The 19,482-nt window shown below is 43.3% G+C and overlaps 1 protein-coding gene across 2 annotated transcripts in view; it reads right to left on the bottom strand.

Moving 5' to 3' along the window:
• The window catches only part of LOC147117156 (mitochondrial glutathione transporter SLC25A40-like), a 114,626-nt gene that overhangs the window by 81,206 nt on the left and 13,938 nt on the right, over positions 1-19,482 (bottom strand). For both annotated transcript variants that reach the window (XM_085987905.1, XM_085987903.1), the window contains exons 2-4: positions 17,824-17,934; positions 3,642-3,701; positions 3,138-3,244 (exon numbers count right to left, since the gene is read on the bottom strand). In XM_085987905.1, coding sequence (XP_085844031.1) covers positions 3,138-3,244; positions 3,642-3,701; positions 17,824-17,920 — 264 coding nt within the window. In that variant the 5' untranslated portion in view covers positions 17,921-17,934. The remainder of the gene's footprint in view (positions 1-3,137; positions 3,245-3,641; positions 3,702-17,823; positions 17,935-19,482) is intronic.

Below are 19,482 nucleotides of genomic sequence, written 5' to 3'. Positions count from 1 at the left end.
GGGATGGCAGGAATGACGTATGAGGAGAGATTGGGTCGATTGGGCTTATACTTGCTGGAGTTTAGAAGAATGAGAGGGGATCTCATTGAAACTTATAAAATACTAACAGGACTAGATAGACTGGATGCAGGAAGGATGTTCCCGATGGCCAGGGAGTCCAGAACCAGGGGTCACAGTCTAAGGATAAGGGGTAAGCCATTTAGGACAGATATGAGGAGGAATTTCTTCACCCAGAGAGTGGTGAACCTGTGGAATTCTCTACCACAGAAGGCAGTAGAGGCCAATTCATTAAATATATTCAAGGAGTTAGATATATTTCTTAAGGCTAAAGGGATCAAGGGATATGGAGAGAAGGCAGGGACAGGGTACTGAATTTGGATGATCAGCCATCAAATCAAATCAACTTTTATTGTCATTGTTAGTGCACAAGTGCAGTACAACGAAATGTAGGCTTGCGGCTCCAAAGAGTGTACAATTTGGATTAGGACACAAACATTTCAACATACATTTGTACATATATATTAGCATAAATATGACCATAATAAAGTGCATCGGCAGATGTGCAGGCTTTAGTGTTTATTTGTGGAGTTCAGTAGGATGACAGCCCTGGGAAAGAAGCTGTTCCTAAATCTGGTCGTATGGGTGCGAATGCATCTGTAGCGTCTTCCAGATGGTAGGAGGGCGAACAGACTGTGGCTGGGGTGGGTAGGGTCTTTGATGATGGACCGTGCCCTCCGTAGGCAGCGTTTCTGATATATATGTTCTATGGTCGGTAGCCGGGTGCCGGTGATGCGTTGGGCAGTTTTGACTACCCGCTGCAGGGCTTTCCGGTCATGGGAGCTACAGCTGCCGTACCATACCGTGATACAGTTTGTCAGGATGCTCTCTATAGTGCAGCGGTAGAAGTTAGAGAGGATCGGGGGTGACAGATTACATCCCTTCAGCCTCAAGAAATATAGGCGCTGCTGGGCCTATATGCTGGGCCATGATTGCATTGAATGGCAGAGCAGGCTCGAGGGGCCAAATGGCCTACTCCTGCCTTCTATGTTTCTATGTAAAGGTTCAACCAACTGGTTCCTGGGATTGGGGGGGGGGGGGGGGGCATTGTCCCATGAGGAGAGATTGAGTAGACGGCTTATATTCTCTAGAGTTTAGAGGAATGATATAAAATTCTTAGAGTTTGACAAGGTAGATGCAGGGATGTTTCCCCTGGCTGGGGAAGTCTAGAACCAGGTGTCACAGTCTCAGAATAAGGGGTCGGCCATTTAGGACTGAAATGAGAAGAAACTGCTTCACTCAGAGGGTGGTGAATCTTTGGAATTCTCTACCCCAGAGGGCTGTGGAGGCTCAGTCGTTGAGTATATTCAAGGCAGAGATCGATAAATTATTGGATATTAAGGGATTCAAGGGATATGGGGATAGTGGAAAGTGGAGTTGAGGCAGAAGATCAGCCATGATCTTATTGAATGGTGGAGCAGGCTCGAGGGCCGAATGGCCTACTCCTGCTCCTATTTATGTTCAAGATTTTTTTTTTTTTTCTTGCAGAGGACCCAGCCTCTGCCCTGCTCTTGTAGCCACAGTGTAGATATAGCTGGTCCAATTAAGCAACTGATCAATAATGATCTTCAAGATATTGATGGTGGGGGACTTGGTAATGGTGGTGCCATTGTAGGTCAAGGGGATGTGGTTAGACCTGTTGGAAATGGCCATTCCTGGTAATTGTGTGGTGTGAATGTTATCTGCCACTTGTTAACAATGTGGGATTTAACCTTTATAGGAACTATTTCCAGATGGATTTTTAGACAACATCTGAATAGAATATGCTTTTCTAAATGTAACATTGGTACCAGATGAAGCAGGTAGTAAAATGGGCTGATATGGGTTGAATTTTGGCAGTGGCCACAGCAGGGCACCAACACCAACCATGGGGTGAAGCAGGAAAATAAAAGATAGGTTGCAGGGCCAGGAATCAGCGAAGAGGAGCTGGAAAATTATGTCTGGGCCAGCAGGAGGCATGGGATACCAGGCAGTGGAGTGGCAGTGTATGGGACAAGAATGGATGCTAAAGACCCCAGGAAAGAAGCCAGAAGGGGAGGCCAGGCCAGTGGGAGTGGGCTGGGATGTCTGGCCAGTGGGTGGAACAGGAGTAGGGGCGGCAGATCCCAGTCCTGGCTGGGGGTGAACACAATCGGAAAAGGGAGGCCAGAGGGACATTAGGTAGCAACACGGACAGGGACAGTGGCTGCAGGTCTCGGGAAGGAGTAAAGAGGACTCAGAAAAGGGGCCAGAAGTAGGGAGGTGAGAAGGGCATTGACCTACAGGAGTTGTAGGACCATGCCTCTGGACCTGGGTAAAAATACTAAGAGTAGACAGAAAATAAACCCAGGGCCATCGGGAGAAGACTGAGAAACTCAACTTTCAAGAAGAAGCTGTGCGAGGGGATAGAGAGGCTCTGCAGCACCACCTGGTGGTGTGGCAGGGAAATTGGTACAGGTAAATCTGACATTTTAACATTGTAAACATTTCTGATGGAAATTCCAATGGTGGATGCACCCCACACAAGATTTTTAAATAGTGCCATGACCATCCCCTTTTGCCTTGCACCATCATACCTTTTGTCATTTAATCACTCCTGCCTTTCACCTGATCACAGACCTTTTCTCCTCTCTCCCCCCCCCCCCCCCCCCCACACACACACTTTCCCTGCCTCTGTACTTGCTTTAAACCTTTTTCCAGTTCTGATGAAAGGTCATTGACCTGAAATATTAACTTGTTTCTCTCTCCACAGATGCTGCCTGATTTGCTGAGCATTTCCAATTTTATGTTTTTATTTCCAATTACAAGCATCCACAGTATTTTGCTTTAGTAAAAGATCTGGATTGGCCATTTGCCATACATGTTGGTGATCCTAACAACTGTATACAACTCCGAGAAAACTGGTAGCATTTATCTGAACATCCATAAAATTATCAGTCGGTGATCATCCATACAAAATTATTCCTGTTATGTTGAACTTGCATTATAATGATTGGTACATACATCATCAGTAAGTAAATATTTATTCATAAGAATAATTTTCCCACAAGTTTTTGAATCTCTTTTGGGAGTGCATTCTACAAAGCAATTAAGACACTTACCACAGTCCCTCTGAATTGTCCCGGTGCTTTATACCAAGCAAGGGCATTTCCATTCTCACAGACACACAAATGGTCCATCAGGCCATTGCAGTACAGAAAGCATTTCCCTATGATTAAAAAATATATTTAAAATCAGGATAAATGTACAAACTACTGTCATGCACAAACTATTGATGTACTATACAACATTAAAAATACAGGGATTAGAAACACTGGTAGCACATAGAAGAAAATCAATTTTGCAACAGTTTTAACATCTGTAACAAAATGAGCAGCAAAATTCACTTCTATGTACCGATCTCAGTAGCATACATGTTAAATTGCTAGAACCAACTGTAAATGCTATAGTTTCAAACTACTTGTAGCTGTCTTAATAATGATTTTGGTAGACAGACATTCCCTGAGACATGGTAACATTCTGCTACTCAATTAGGGAGACAGGGGAAAATGTTACTCTAGTTTGTTTCTATTAAATATTTAGCTTGCACTTATTTTAGCAGTTACCTTTATGAAATGGAGTCCTCTGTGCTTGCAGTCGTATTTTTACAACATCAAATGGAGTAACTGAAAAGAAAAGTATTTCAAAAAGATTGTTCTGTAGCATATTTAGATGTTAATGTTCAATATTATGGTCAGTTATCAACAAGTACCAAGCACATTACATACAATGTTGTGGCCTAATTCCCATCCGTCCCAATTGTACACTGCATTTAAACAAGGCAGAAAAATAGCCAAATTCAACCAATTATTTGAGAGTGAATCCTGCTTACACAATAGTATCATAGAATGGTTACAGCACAGGAGGCCATTCAGCCCGTCCCGACTTTCTGCAAGAGCACTTCAGCTAGTCACACTGCCCCGTCCTTTCCCCGTTGCCCTGTAACTATTTTTCCTTCAGGTACTTATCCAATTCCCTTTTGAAAGCCACGATTAAGTCTGCCTCCACCACCCTCTCAGGCAGTGCATCCCAGAACCTAACCACTCATTGCGTAAAAAAGTTTTCCCTCACGTCGCCTTTGGTTCTTCTGCCAATCACCTTAAATCTGTGTCCTCTGGTTCTCGACCCTTCCGCCAATGTACTCTAACTGAGTATATTGGCCCCCTAACAGTAGCTATACTATTGGACAGAATAATCAATCAAGAAATTGTAGGAGCTTGCAACAAAGGTAATGCAATAATCTTGGGGTACTTTAATCTTCATATAGACTGGACAAATCAAATTGGCAAAGGTAGTCTGGAGGACGAGTTCATGGAACGTATTCGGGACAGTTTCTTAGAACAATATGTCATGGAACCAACCAGGGAACAGGCTATTTTAGATCTTGTATTGTGTAATGAGACAGGGTTAATTAGTAATATCATAGTAAAGGATCCTCTGGGGCAGAGTGATCATAATATGATAGAATTTCACCTTAATTTTTGAGAGTGACTTGCCTAAGTCCGAAACTAGAGTCTTAAACTTAAATAAAGCCAATTACAGGAAACTCTTATCTGGCACCGACGGGACCGGCATGGTACCGGTTGATCAAAAAGTCCGAACTACAGAGAGGTATACTTACTAAGGTACGAGAGCCCTGTACATGGCCACAGGTACAGGAGCTCCGGTTACACGGCCACAGATCCAGGAGTCCCTGTTGCACGGCCACAGATCCAGGAACCCCGGTTACACAACCATAAATATATAGTAAAACTTAACTGAACCTACTCCTGAATTTTGCCGGTTAAGAGAGATATCCAGATATTTAGGTGCCGGTCAAAAGAGAGTTTCCTGTACAAATGTATGAGGGATATAGGTTGGCTAAGGTAGATTAGAAAATAGATTAAAAGTTATGGCAGTAGATAAGCAGTGGCTAGCATTTAAAGAAACATTTCATAATTCTCAACAAAAATACATTCCATTGAGAAACAAAAACTCCACGGGGAAAGTGATCCAACCGTGGCTAACTAAAAAAGTTTGGGATAGCATTAGATTGAAAGAAGCTTATAATGTTGCAAAGCATAATAGTAAGCCTGAGGATTGGGAGTTTCAGAAACCAGCAAAGGTTGCCCAAAAAATTGATAAAAAAAGGGAAAAAAAAGAGAAAACTAGCAAGAAATATAAAAGCAGATTGTAAGGGCTTCTACAAGTACGTAAAAAGGAAGAGAGTAGCAAAAGTAAACTTTGGTCCCTTAGAGACTGAGACAGGAGAAATTATTATGGGGAATATGGAAATGGCAGAAACGTTAAACAAATATTTTGTGTCTGTCTTCACAGTAGAAGACACAAAAAGCATACCAAAAATGGTGGGGAACCAAGGGTCTAATGAGGGTGAGGAACTTAACATAATTAATATAAGTAGAGAAAAAGTACTAGAGAAACTAATGGGACTAAAAGCTGACAAATCCCCTGGACCTGACGGCCTACATCCTAGGGTTCTAAGAGGTGGCTGAAGAGATAGTAGATGCATTGGTTTTGATCTTCCAAAATTTCCTAGATTCTAGAATGGTCCCAGACAGGAAAATGCTGGTATCCATTGTTAAGGAAGTGGTATAAGGGCACTTAGAAAATCATAATATGATTAGGCAGAGTCAACATGGTTTTATGAAAGGGAAATTGTGTTTGACAAATTTATGAGAGTTTTTTTGAGGATGCAACTAGCAGGTTAGATAAAGGGGATCCAGTGGATGTAGTATATTTGGATTTCGAGAAGGCATTCGATAAGGAGCCACACAAAAGGTTATTACACAAGATTAGGGCTCATGGTGTTGGGGGTAATATAGTAGCATGGATAGAGGATTGGTTAACGGACAGAAAACAGAAAGTAGGGATAAACGGATCTTTTTCAAGTTGGCAGGCTGTAAATAGTGAGGTGCCGCAAGGATCAATGTTGGGTCTTCAGCTATTTACAATCTATACAGGAAACTCTTTCGTATCTGGCACCGATGGGACCAAGATGGTGCCGGTTGATTAAAAATTCCGGATAACGGAGAGGTATATCTACCGAGGCTATTTTTAACAAACAAAAATTAAAACATCAAGAAATGTGCAGTATAATTGGGTACTCACCTACAGAGACTTCCGACAGCGCCAAGAAGCCGAGTAGTGGCAGTTTGGAGAACTACCCCCACTGACTAACTCGGCCACCGCGGGAGACTCGGATTCGGCAACATTTCTGGTTATGGAGGTGTTTTCGGAGTTATGCCGGTTATTAGAGAATTCTGGATATTTAGGTGCCGTCTAAATGAGCGTTTCCTAATTACCTAGATGAAGGGACTCAGTGTAATGTAGCCAAGTTTGCTGATGATACAAAGCTAGGTGGGACAGTAAGCTGTGAGGAGAACACGATAGGCGTTTTGTCAGCCCCAAGCAGGCGGGTATTTTTTTTTATATTCATTGATGGGATGTGGGCGTCGCTGGCTAGGCCTGCATTTAGTGCCCATCCCTAATTGCCCACGAGAAGATGGTGGTGAGCCGCCTTCTTGAACCGCTGCAGTCCATATGGTGTAGGTACACCCACAATGCTGTTAGGAAGGGAGTTCCAGGATTTCGGCCCAGCGACAGTGAAGGAACAGCGATACAGGTCCAAGTCAGGATGGTGTGTGGCTTGGAGGGGAACTTGTAGGTGGTGATGTTCCCATGCGTCTGCTGCCCTTGTCCTTCTAAGGGGTAGAGGTCGCGGGTTTGGAAGGTGCTGTTGAAGGAGCTTTGGCGAGTTGCTGCAGTGCATCTTGTAGATGGTACACACTGCAGTCACAGTGCGCCAGTGGTGGAGGGAGTGAATGTTGAAGGTGGTGGATGGAGTGCCAATCAAGCGGGCTGCTTTATCCTGAATGGTGTCGAGCTTCTTGAGTGTTGTTGGAGCTGCACTCATCCAGGCAAGTGGAGAGTATTCCATCACACTCCTGACTTGTGCCTTGTAGATGGTGGAAAGGCTTTGGGGAGTCAGGAGGTGAGACACTCGCCGCAGAATTCCCAGCCTCTGGCCTGCTCTTGTAGCCACAGTATTTATATGGCTGGTCCAGTTCAGTTTCTGATCAATGGTAACCCCCAGGATGTTGATAGTGGGGGATTCAGCGATGGTAATGCCATTGAATGTCATGGAGAGATGGTTAGAGTCTCGCTTGTTGGAGATGGTCATTGCCTGGCACTTGTGTGGTGCGAATGTTACTTGCCACTTGTCAGCCCAAGTCTGAATGTTGTCCAGGTCTTGCTGCATATGGACATGGACTGCGTCAGTATCTGACGAGTCTCGAATGGGGCTGAACAGTGTGCAATCATCAGCGAACATCACCACTTCTGACCTTATGATGGAGGGAAGGTCATTGATGAAACAGCTGAAGATGGTTGGGCCTAGGACACTGCCCTGAGGAACTCCTGCAGTGATGTCATGTGATTGAGATGAATGACTTCCAACAACCACAGCCAACTTCCTTTGTGCTAGGTAGGATTCCAACCAATGGAGAGTTTTCCCCTTGATTCCCATTGACTTCAGTTTTGCTAGGGCTCCTTGATGCCACACTCGATCAAATGCTGCCTTGATGTCAAGGGCAGTCACTCTCACCTCACCTCTTGAGTTCAGCTCTTTTGTCCATGTTTGGACCAAGGCTTTAATGAGGTCAGGAGCTGAGTGGCCCTGGCGGAACCCGAACTGGGCGTCAGTTAGCAGGTTATTGCTGAGTAAGTGCCGCTTGATAGCACTGTCGACGACACCTTCCATCACTTTGCTGATGATTGAGAGTAGACTGATGGGACGGTAATTGGCCGGGTCGGATTTGTCCTGCTTTTTGTAGACAGGCGGGACTGCCGGTAAAGTTGCAGAATGTGGGGGCAGCTGGCAAACCTGCCCTCATCCCGCCTCGGTGCCCTTTTGCCAGGAGGCAGGAAGCCGTCCTGCCCCGGGTCCCGTTTCCTCGAGGCGGGAAAGGGATTAAATCCCATCAACTGCCTGTTAACAGGCAGAAAAATGGATTAGTCCCATTTTACCTTTTCAGGTGCAGGCTTCCCAACCTCGGAGAACCCCGCTGAGTTGGAGGAGTCGAGCAGGAGGTCTGCGGGGGTCGGAGGGGTCTGAAAGTGCAATGTAGAGGTGAGTGATAGGTGCAAGTGTGCAGTGGTAAGTATGCGAGGGGAGTGTAAAGTGTTATAAAATGTTCACTTACCTTTGTTTCTGCCTACAGCCTTCAGCTGCTGTGGCTCCGGAGCCCCGACATCTCCATTGTAGATTTCACAGACTGGCTGTTGGATCTTCCGAACCAACAGTCATCTGCTTTCTACAAAGTTGAAAGGTTTGATGAGTCCTGAACACAAGGCCTCATCAAACTGCACAGAATGTCAGTGTTTGACTGTCAAACGCTGACATTTCTTCTTTCAAGAAATCTTGACAGATGGCACGGCACGTCAGCCGTTGACGTGCTCCATCAGTGACTTCCCCCTAATTGGCCTGCTGAGCCCACAGGGCGGGCTTAACAAGGTCAATCAGGGGAAAATTCCGCTGGTTGGCCAGAGCATGATGGAGGCGGGACTGAGACCTCCATCACGTCTCCATTCATAAAATCCAGCCCAAAGAGTCTGCAAAGGGATATAGGTAGACTGAGTGGGCAGTAAGGTGGCAGATGGAGTACAATGTAGGGAAATGTGAGGTTATTCACTGATGGAGGAAGAATAGAAAAACAGAATATTTTTTAAATGGTGAGAAACTTTCAAATGTTGGTGTTCAGAGAGATTTGGGTCTCCTCGTGCAAGAAACAAAGAAAACTAGCATGCAGGTACAGCAAGCAATAAGGAAGGCGAATGGCATGTTGGCCTTTATTGCAAGGGTGTTGGAGTATAAGAGTAAGGAAATCTTGCTACAATTGTACAGGGCCTTGATGAGACTACACCTGGAGTACTGTGCACAGTTTTGGTCTCCTTATCTAAGGATATACTTGCCTTGGAGGCGTTTTAACGAAGGTTCACTAGATTGATTCCTGGGATGAGAGGGCTGTCCTATGATGAGAGATTGTGTAGAATGGGCCTATATATAGAAACATAGAAGATAGGAGCAGGAGTAGGCCATTCGGCCCCTCGAGCCTGCTCCGCCATTTAATGAGATCATGGCTGATCATCCAAATTCAGTACCCTGTTCCTACTTTCTCCCCATATCCCTTTAGCCTTAAGAAATATATCTAACTCCTCCTTGAATATATTTAATGAATTGGCCTCAACTGCCTTGTGTGGTAGAGAATTCCACAGGTTCACCACTCTCTGGGTGAAGAAATTCCTCCTCATCTCTGTCCTAAATGGCTTACCCCTTATCCTTAGACCTCTGGTTCTGGACTCCCCCGCCATCGGGAACATCCTTCCTGCGTCTAGTCTAGTCCTGTTAGAATTTTATAAGTTTCAATGAGATCCCCTTACATTCTTCTAAACTCCAGCGAATATAAGCCTAATCAACCCAATCTCTCCTCATACGTCATTCCTGCCATCCCAGGTATTAGTGCAGCGAAGATTCACCAGACTGTCTCCATGGCATGAACATCCTTCCTCAGATAAGGCGACCAAAACTGCACACAATACTCCAGGTGTGGTCTCACCAAGGCCCTGTACAACTGCAGCAAGACATCCTTGCTCCTGTGCTTGAATCCTCTCGCTATGAAAGCCAACATACCATTTGCCTTCTTAACCACCTGCTGCACCTGCATGCTTACCTTCAGCAACTGGTGCACAAGGACACCCAGGTCTTGTTGCACTTCCCCTTTTCCCAATCTATTGCCGTTCAGATAATAATCTGTCTTCCTGTTTTTGCCACCGAAGTGGATCGTCTCCCAGGGCTGTCATCCTGCTGAACTCCACAAATAAACTCTCAAGCCTGCACATCTGCCAATGCACTTTATTATGGTTATGTTTATGTTAATGTATTACAAGCCAAATGTATGTTGAATGTTTAAATGTCTTAATCTAAATGTACACTCTCGGGAGCCGCAAGCCTACATTTCGTTGTACTGCACTTGTGCACTAACAATGACAATAAAAGTTGATTTTGATTTATCCACATTATACTGCATTTGCCATGCATCTGCCCAATCACCCAACCTGTCCAAATCATACTGGAGTTTCTCGGCATCCTCCTCACAGCACACACACCGACCCAGCTTTGTGTCGTCTGCAAACTTGGAGATATTGCATCTAGTTCCCTCGTCTAGATCATTTATATATATTGTGAATGAATAGCTGGGGTCCTAGCACCGATCCCTGCGGTACCCCACTAGTCACTGCCTGCCACTCGGAAAAAGACCTGTTTATTCCAACTCTTTGCTTTCTGTCTGCCAACCAGTTCTCTATCCAAGACAGTACCTTACCCCCCAATCCCATGTGCTTTAACTTTGCATGCCAATCTCTTATGCGGGACCTTATCGAAAGCCTTCTGAAAGTCCAAATACACCACATCCACTGGTTCTCCCTTATCTATTCTAACAGTTACATCCTCAAAAAATTCCAGTAGATTAGTCAAACACGATTTACCTTTTGTAAAGCCATGTTGACTTTGTCCGATCCTGTCACTGTTTTCCAAGTGCTCTGCTATTACATCTTTTATAACGGACTATAATTCCCCGTTTTCTCTCTACCACCTTTTTTTTTTTTTTTTTTAAATAGTGGGGTTACATTAGCTACCCTCCAATCCATGGGAACTGTGCCAGAGTCTATAGAAGTTTGGAAGATGACCAGCAATGCATCTACTATTTCTATGGCCACTTCCTTAAGGGGTTACAGGGATAGGGTGGGATATGTGTTGGTGTAGGGGTTACGGGGATCGGGTGGGATATGTGTCGGTGCAGGCTCGATGGGCCGAAATGGCCTCTATCTGCACTGTGGGGTTTCTGTGATTCTGTGATTCTGTGATTCTGTGATACCCTAAGATGTAGATTATCAGGCCCTGGGAATTTATCGGCCTTCAATCCCGTCAATTTCCTTAACACCATTTCCCTACAAATACTGATTTCCTTCAGTTCCTCCCTCTCATTAGGCCCGATGTTCCCCGACATCTCTGGGAGGTTATTTGTGTCCTCCTTTGTGAAGACAGAACCAAAGTATGTATTTAATTGGTCAGCCATTTATTTGTTCCCCATTATAAATTCCCCTGATTCTGACTGCAAGGGACCTACGCTTGACTTCACCAATCTTTTTCTCTTCACATATCTATAGAAACTTTTAGAGTCAGTTTTTATGTTCCCTGCAAGCTTACTCTCAATCTATTTTCCCCCTCTTAATTAATCCCTTTGTCCTCCTTTACTGAATCCTAAACTGCTCCCAATCTTCAGGTTTTCTGCTTTTTCTGGCCAAATTATATGTCCTCTCCTTGGATCTTATGCTATCCCTAATTTCCCTTGTTAGCCACGGTTGAGTCACCTTTTTTGTTTTATTTTTATGCCAAACAGGGATGAACAAATTCTGTAGTTCATCTATGCGATCTTTAAATGTTTGCCATTGCCTATCCACCGTCAACCCTTGGAGTAACGTTCCCCAATCCATCCTAGCCAACTCGCACCTCATACCATCGTAGTTTCCTTTATTTAAATTCAGGACCCTATTCACGCTCCATCTTAATGAAGAATTTTATCATATTATGATTGCTCCGCCCCAAGGGGCCTCGTACAACAAGATTGCTAATTAATCCTTTCTCATTACATAATACCCAGTCTAAGATGGCCTGATCTCTGGTTGGTTCCTCGACATATTGGTCCAGGAAACCATCCTGTGTACACTCTAGGAATTCCTCCTCTACAGTATTGTTACTTATTTGGTTAGCCCAATCTATGTAGATTAAAGTCACCCATGACAACTGCTGTGCCCTTATTGCACGCGTCTCTAATTTCCCGTTTAATGCCATCCCCAACCTCAGCATTACTGTTTGGGGGTCTGTATACCACTCCCACCAACGTTTTCTGCCTCATGGTATTTCTCAGCTCTGCCCATATAGATTCCACATCATCAGAGCTAATACCTTCCTTATTATTGTGTTAATCTCCTCTTTAACCAGCAATGCTACCCCACCTCCTTTTCCTTTTTGCCTGTCCTTCCTGAATATTGAATACCCCTGGATGTTGAATTCCCAGACTTGGTCATCCTGGAGCCATGTCTCCGTAATCCCAATTATATCATATCCGTTTACATCTATTTGCGCAGCTAATTCATCCACCTTATTACGAATGCTCCTTGCATTAAGACACCAAGCCTTCAGGCTTGACTTTTTAACATTTTAGTCCTTTTAGAATTATTATTTACTGCGGCCCTGTTCAATTTACACCCTTGATTACTCTGCCTTCCACTTTTGCTTTTCTCCTTCCTGTCTTTTGTTTCTATCCTTGATTCCCTTTCCTCTGTCTCCCTACACAGGTTCCCAACCCCCTGCCATTTTAGTTTAAACCCTCCCCAACAGAACTAGCAAACACTCCCCCTAGGACATCGGTCCCGGTCCCGCCCAGGTCCAAACCGTCCAGTTTGTACTGGTCCCACCTCCCCCAGAACCGGTTCCAATGTCCCAGGAATTTGAATCCCTTCCCCCTTGCACCATTCCTCTAACCATGTATTCATCTGAAATATCCTTCTATTTCTACTCTGACTCTCTGGAGTTTAGAAGGATGAGAGGTGATCTCATTGAAACATACACGATTCTGAAGGGGATTGACAGGGTAGATGCTGAGAGATTGTTTCCCCTGGTTGGAGTGTCTAGAACTAGGGGGCATAGTCTCAGGATAAGGGGTAGGCCATTTAAGACGGAGATGAGGAGGAATTTCTTCACTCAGAGGGTTGTGAATCTTTGGAATTCTCTGCCAAGAGGGCTGTGAATGTGGAGTCTTTGAGTATATTGAAGGCTGAGATAGGTAGATTTTTGGACTCCAAGGGAATCAAGGGATATGGAGATCGGGCGGGAAAATGGAGTTGAGGTCGATGATCAGCCATGATCTTATTGAATGGCGGAGCAGGCTCGAGGGGCCGTATGGCCTACTCCTGCTCCTATTTATGTTCATAATAAAATCTAAAATTTAATTAGCATTTTTGCAGCCTCATCAACCCGAGGTACTGCCTTTAATGTCCCTTGAATCTGTACCCCCAACTCTTCCATAGCATCCAGCCTACTTCCATGTAGAGTTTAATTACGGGTGGGTTTTTTTCATTTCCATTTGCCACTTTTTAGCCCCTTCCCCCATCTTATCAATATCTACTTGCAGCTCCTTTAGTCCCTTTCATCTTCCACCCTCCACAAAGAACTCATCCAAAACTCTGCTGCCCGTATCCTAACCTGCACTAAGTTCCACTCACTCATTACCCCGGTGCTCGCTGTCCTACATCGGCTTTCAGTCTACCAACACCGATTTTAACATTCACATTACATTGTTGAAAACACCCCCATGGCCTCACCCCTCCCCATCTCTGTAACCTCCTCTAGCCCTACGAGGTCTCTGCGTCCCTCCAAATCTGGCCTCTTGCGCATCCCCGATTTTAATCGCTCCTCCATTGGTGACATATTTCTTATGCCAACTTGCATTTCTATAGCATGCAACATAATACAGGAAACTTTCATTTAACCGGTTAAATGTCCGGAAAGCTCTATCTACCAGCAAAATTCAGGAGCCGTTTCCTATAAGTTTTTTTACTTCTCGTTGCTTTTTTTTTCCCCCCCCAGTCAGGCTCTGCAAGGTCTAGCTGAAGCTGTTGCTTAGCTACAGAGACGCTTTTAAGCTGCGGCCGACTGTTTTGAAGCTGTAAGCAACAGGGTTTGTTGATTCACACGGAGCTCAAAAGCTCCGTATGTTTTAACATTAGCGTTGGTTTCTACGGCAGTTTTGATGGTACGGCACCTGCTCGGTCCAGTCAGTGCCGGATACCAGAAAGTTTCCTGTACATAACTCCAAGTGCTTCACAGAAGAGAAACAAACAAAGAAGCAGTAATAGAAGAATGGATGTACAGGAAACTACAATAGGAAAACCAAAGGGTAGATTGAGATGCAAGGCTGGGGCAATGTCATGGATGGATTTATAAATGAGGACACAGTTTTTGAATTAAATGAATTGGGAGTCAGGGAGCCAACAGAGATTACCATGGATAGATGTGATGGGCGAGTGGGACTCTGTGGGCAGCCAAATTTTTGATGAAATGGAGTTTCTGTTGGGTGCCGGTCAGGAAGCAGGTGAGAAAGACATTGGAGGTAACGAAAGTATGGATAAGTCTTCCCAGTGGCAGTGGAGCGACGCAAGGACAGAGACAGCTGATGTTGCAGTGCTTTCCTTTATGTGTAATGTTTGCAAATGACTGACAGGTTCCTTTTAACTAGGATCCGCAAGAACATAATAGGAGCAAGAGTAGGCCATTTAGCCCCTCGAGCCTGCTCTGCCATTCAATATCATGGCTGATCTTCTACCTCATCTCCACTTTCCTGCACTTTCCTCATTTCTCTTGATTCCCTTAATATCCAAAAATCTATCGATCTCTGTCTTGAATATACTCAACGATGAAGCCTCCACAGTCCTCTGGGGTAGAGAATTCAAAAGATTCACCACCCTAAGTGAAGAAATTTCTCCTCATCTCAGTCCTAAATGGCCAACCACTTATTCTGAGACTGTGACTCCTGGTCCTAGACTTCCCAGCCCAGGGAAGCATCCTCCCTGCATCTACCCTGTCAAGCCATGCAAGAACTTTGTATGTTTCAATGAGATCACCTGTCATTCCTCTAAATTCTAGAGAATATAGGTCTAGTCTACTCAATCTCTCCTCATAGGACAATCCCCCCATCCCAGTAATCAGTCTGGTGAACCTTTGTTGCACTCCCTCTATGGCAAGTATATCCTTCCTTAGGTAAGGAGACAAAAACTGTACACAATACTCCAGGTGTGGTTTCACCAGGGCCCTATATAATTGCAGTAAAACGTCTTTACTCTTATACTCAAATCCTCTTGTAATAAAGGCCAACATATAATTTGCTTTCCTGTACCTGCATGTTAACTTAGTGATTTGTGTACAAGGACACCCAGGTCCCTCTGAACACCAACATTTCCCAATCTCACACCATTTAAAAAATGCTCTGCTTTTCTATTTTTCCTACCAACGTGGATAACTTCACATTATATTCCATCTGCCATGTTCTTGCCCACTCACTTAGCCTGTCTATATCCCCTTGAAGCCTCTTTGCATCCGCCTCACAATTTACATTCCCACCTAGCTTCGTATCATCAGCAAACTTGGGATTTATTACATTTGGTCCGCTCAACCAAATCATTGATATAGATTGTGAATAGCTGAAGCCCAAGCACTGATCCTTGTGGTACCCCACTAGTTACAGCCTGCCAACCTGAAAATGACACGTTTATTCCTACTCTCTGTTTTCTGTCCGTTAACCAATCCTCAATCCATGCTAGTATATTACCCCCAATCCCATGAGCCCTAATTTTGTTTAATAACCTCTTGTGTGGCACCTTATCGAATGCCTTCTGAAAATCCAAATACACCACATCCTCTGGTTCCCCCTTATCTATTCTGCTAGTTACAACCTCAAAAAACTCCAACAGATTTGTCAAACATGATTTCCCTTTCATAAATCCTTATTGACTCTGCCTAATCCTATTATTATTTTCTAAGTGCCCTGTTACCACGTCTTTAATAATAGATTCTAGCATTTTCCCTACTACTGGATGTCAGGCTAACTGGTCTGTAGTTCCCCGTTTTCGCTCTCCTTCCTTTCTTAAATAATGGGGTTACATTTGCTACCTTCCAATCCGCAGGAACCGTTCTAGAATCAATGGAATTTTGGAAGATGACAACCAATGCATCCACTATCTCTTTCGCCACCTCTTTCAAAACCCTAGGACATAAGCCATCAGGTCCAGGGGATTTATCGCTTTCAGTCCCATTAATTTGTCCAGTACTTTTTTTTTTTTTACTAATTGCCTTCAGTTCTCGATTCTCGTTAGACCCTTAGTTCGCCACTATTTCTGGGAGGTTTTGTGTGTCTTCTTTCGTGAAGACAGACACAAAGTATTTGTTTAATTTCACTGCCATTTCCTTTTTCCCTATTATAACTTCTCCTGTCTCAGCCTGTAAGGGACCCACATTTATTTTTGCTAATCTTTTCCTTTTTACATAAAAATAGACTGTAAAAGCTTCTATATGTATGTCTCTCGCTAGTTTGCTCTCATATTCTATTTTCCATTTCTTCATCAATTTCTTGGTCCTCCTTTGCTGAATTCTAAAATCCTCCCAATCCTCAGACTTACTACTCTTTTTGGCAACATTATAAGCCTCTTCCTTTGATCTAATACTACTGTAACTTCTCTTGTTAGCCACGGTTGGACCACTTTTCCTGTGGGGTTTTTGTGCCTTAAAGGAATGTATATTTGTTGTAAATTATGTATTAATTCTTTATATGCTAGCCATTGCTTCTCTACCTTCATATATCTTTTATGTAGTTTCCCAATCTACCTTAGCCAACTCATCCCTTATACCTACATAGTTTGCTTTGTTTAGATTGAAGACCCTAGTTTCGGATTTAACTAAATCACTTTCAAACATAATATAAAATTCTATCACATTTTGGTCACTCTTCCCTAAGGGCCCCTTTACTACAAGGTTATTAGTTAACTTTGTCTCATTGCACAATACTAGATCTAAAATAACCTGTTCCCTAGTTAGTTCCTCAACATACTGTATACATTCCATGAATTCGTCCTCCACACTATTACTGCAAATTTGGTTTGCCTAGTCTATATGTAGATTAAAGTCCCCCATGATCACTGTATTACTTTTGTTACATGCGCCTCTAATTTCCTGATTTATACTCTGCCCTACCTTACGGCTACTGTTTGGGGGGCCTATAAAACAACTCCCACCAATGTTTTCTGCCCCTTGCTGTTTCTTAGCTTCACTCAAACTGATAGGATCTTCGCTCTGAAAATCAAGAAGTACATTCTCTCTACTGTCTTTATCCCATCCTTTATTATAAGGGCCACCCCTCCTCCTTTTCCATTTTGTCTATCTCTTCTAAAAGAGAAGTATCCTGGAATATTTATTCCCAACCGTGGTCATTTTGCAATCATGTCTCGTAGCAGAGATAAGTAAAGATACCAACAAGAAATCAAATTTCTTTAAAAAGATTAGAACAAACTTGTTAAATAATACTAATAATTCATTAGAGATAAGAAAAATGGAAGCATGTAGCATTTGTGTTAAAAATGTACAATTATTTACTTAATATATTACCTTGACATTAGAAACAAATTCTAAAAACTGCAGTATGTGATAGAGAAAAAGAAATGCTGTTGGAAAGAGTCATCACATACTGTCTCCAACATCAGCTTGAGAGCAGTGACATTTTCAACTCGGGCCAAGCAAAGTTTACGAGAGCAATAAAAGACCATTGACAATTTACTATGACTATGACTATCAGAACATATCTTCCAAGCCTTTAACCAAGAAAGGAGTACATGTTGGCAGTTTTCTTGGAAGTGGAAAAGGCTTTTGACAAGGTCTGACATAATGTACTATGATACACCATCTTCTGCAAAATTTCTACCTTTCCCCAATTTGGTGTCACCAGCAAATTTCAATACTGTTCTCTCAATTCCCAAGTCCATACACATATCTATAATTAAACCGAACTAAGTGTATATACAGAAATGCCTACACTATAAAAAAGTAAACGCCTACACTATAAAAAAGTAAATGCAAGTTCTTACCAATCAACGAAGTCAGAAAAGCTCCAGAACATGAAGCCACCATTTGCTGGATAGGTGTGATTCCATTTAAACCAACGCCTGACCGACTGCTCGCCATTTTGCTTTATTCTACTGTACAGAAAAAGAAAACATGATATCAGATAATGATTCTAATATTAAAAAATAGTAATTCCAGATTTTTACACTACTATTAAGAAGTCTATTTAGTACTGGTCATGATCTCTGCCTCGATCTCCTATAAGATGCTCCTTAAAACCTAAATCTTTGACCAAGCCCCTGTCCTAGTATCTCCTTATGTGTCTATAGTAATAAACTATAAATTTATATTACACTTATCTCTGAGGTTATCTTCATCTGGAGTTTATAGTCACTTGCCAGGATGAGGAACAGTTTTGTATTCTGAGCTCATGCTCACAAGGAACTGGACTGGGAATTTTCAAACTCATTCCCCATTAGGAGCATTACAGCCAGCAAACAGAAGGGCATTTCATCACATCAATCTGGGCTGGATTTGAACCCTGGTCCCAGAAGTTTTTATTCTATCACTCATTATTCTGGTTACAAAAAAAATGACATTTATTAAAGAGCAAAACTACATGTCACAATTAGCCACATAGAATATATCATAGGTCATAGCAACGTATGTCCTAGCCACTAAAAAGGACAAATCCAATCCAGCCAATTATTGCCCCATCAGTCCACTCTCAATCATCAGCAAAGTGATGGAAGGAGTCAGCTACAGTGACATCAAGCGTCACTTACTCACCAATAACCTGGTCGCCAATGCTCAGTTTGGGTTCTACCAGAGCCACTCAGCTCCAGACCTCATTACAGCTTTGGTCTAAACATGGACACAAGAGCAGAATTCCAGTAGGCGAGATGAGGCTGACTGCCTTTTGCTATCAAGGCAGCATTTGTCCAAGTGTGGCACCAAGGAGTCCTAGCAAAATTGAAAGTAAAATTGGGAATCGGTGGGAAAACTCTCCAGTGGCTGGAGTCATAGCTAGCACAAAGGCTGTGGTCGTTGGAGGCCAATCATCTCAGCCCTGGGGCATGACTGCAAGAGTTATTATTTAAATGGAGAGAAAGTAAATACAGGAAACTTTTTTTAATCCGGCACGGACGGGACCGACGTGGTGCCGGTTCATCAAAAATTCTGGATAACCAAACGCTATAGTAAAAGATACTCCGTATAAAGCAACAAACCCTGTTGCTTAGCTTCAGAACAATGGGCACAAGTTGCAAGCGTCTCTGTAGCTTAACAACAGCTGCAGCCACACCCTTGCACAGCAACAAATGGAGTAAAAAAGATAAAAGTTACCTGAACCTACTCCTGAATTTTGCCGGTTAACCGACATTTCCGGTTATTTAGGTGCCGGTTAATCGAAAGTTTCCTGTAATGCTGCAGTCCTCGTACATGCAACACAAAAAGTTAGCATGCAGGTACAGCAAGTAATTAGGAAGGCAAATGGAATGTTGGCCTTTACTGCAAGGGGGATGGAGTATAAAAGTAGGGCAGTCTTGCTACAACTGTAGCTGATGGGACCACACCTGGAGTACTGCGTGCAGTTTTCATCTCCTTATTTAAAGGAGGGATATACTTGCATTAGAGGCAGTTCAGAGAAGGTTCACGAGGTTAATTCCTGAGATGAAGGGGTT

Source organism: Somniosus microcephalus, chromosome 5 (genome assembly GCF_052327205.1).
Source record: "Somniosus microcephalus isolate GS21.2 chromosome 5, FLI_Smic_1.0, whole genome shotgun sequence".
NCBI lineage: Eukaryota > Metazoa > Chordata > Chondrichthyes > Squaliformes > Somniosidae > Somniosus > Somniosus microcephalus.
Note: the sequence above shows the minus strand (reverse complement) of the source record. Positions and strands in the feature narration are given on the sequence as shown.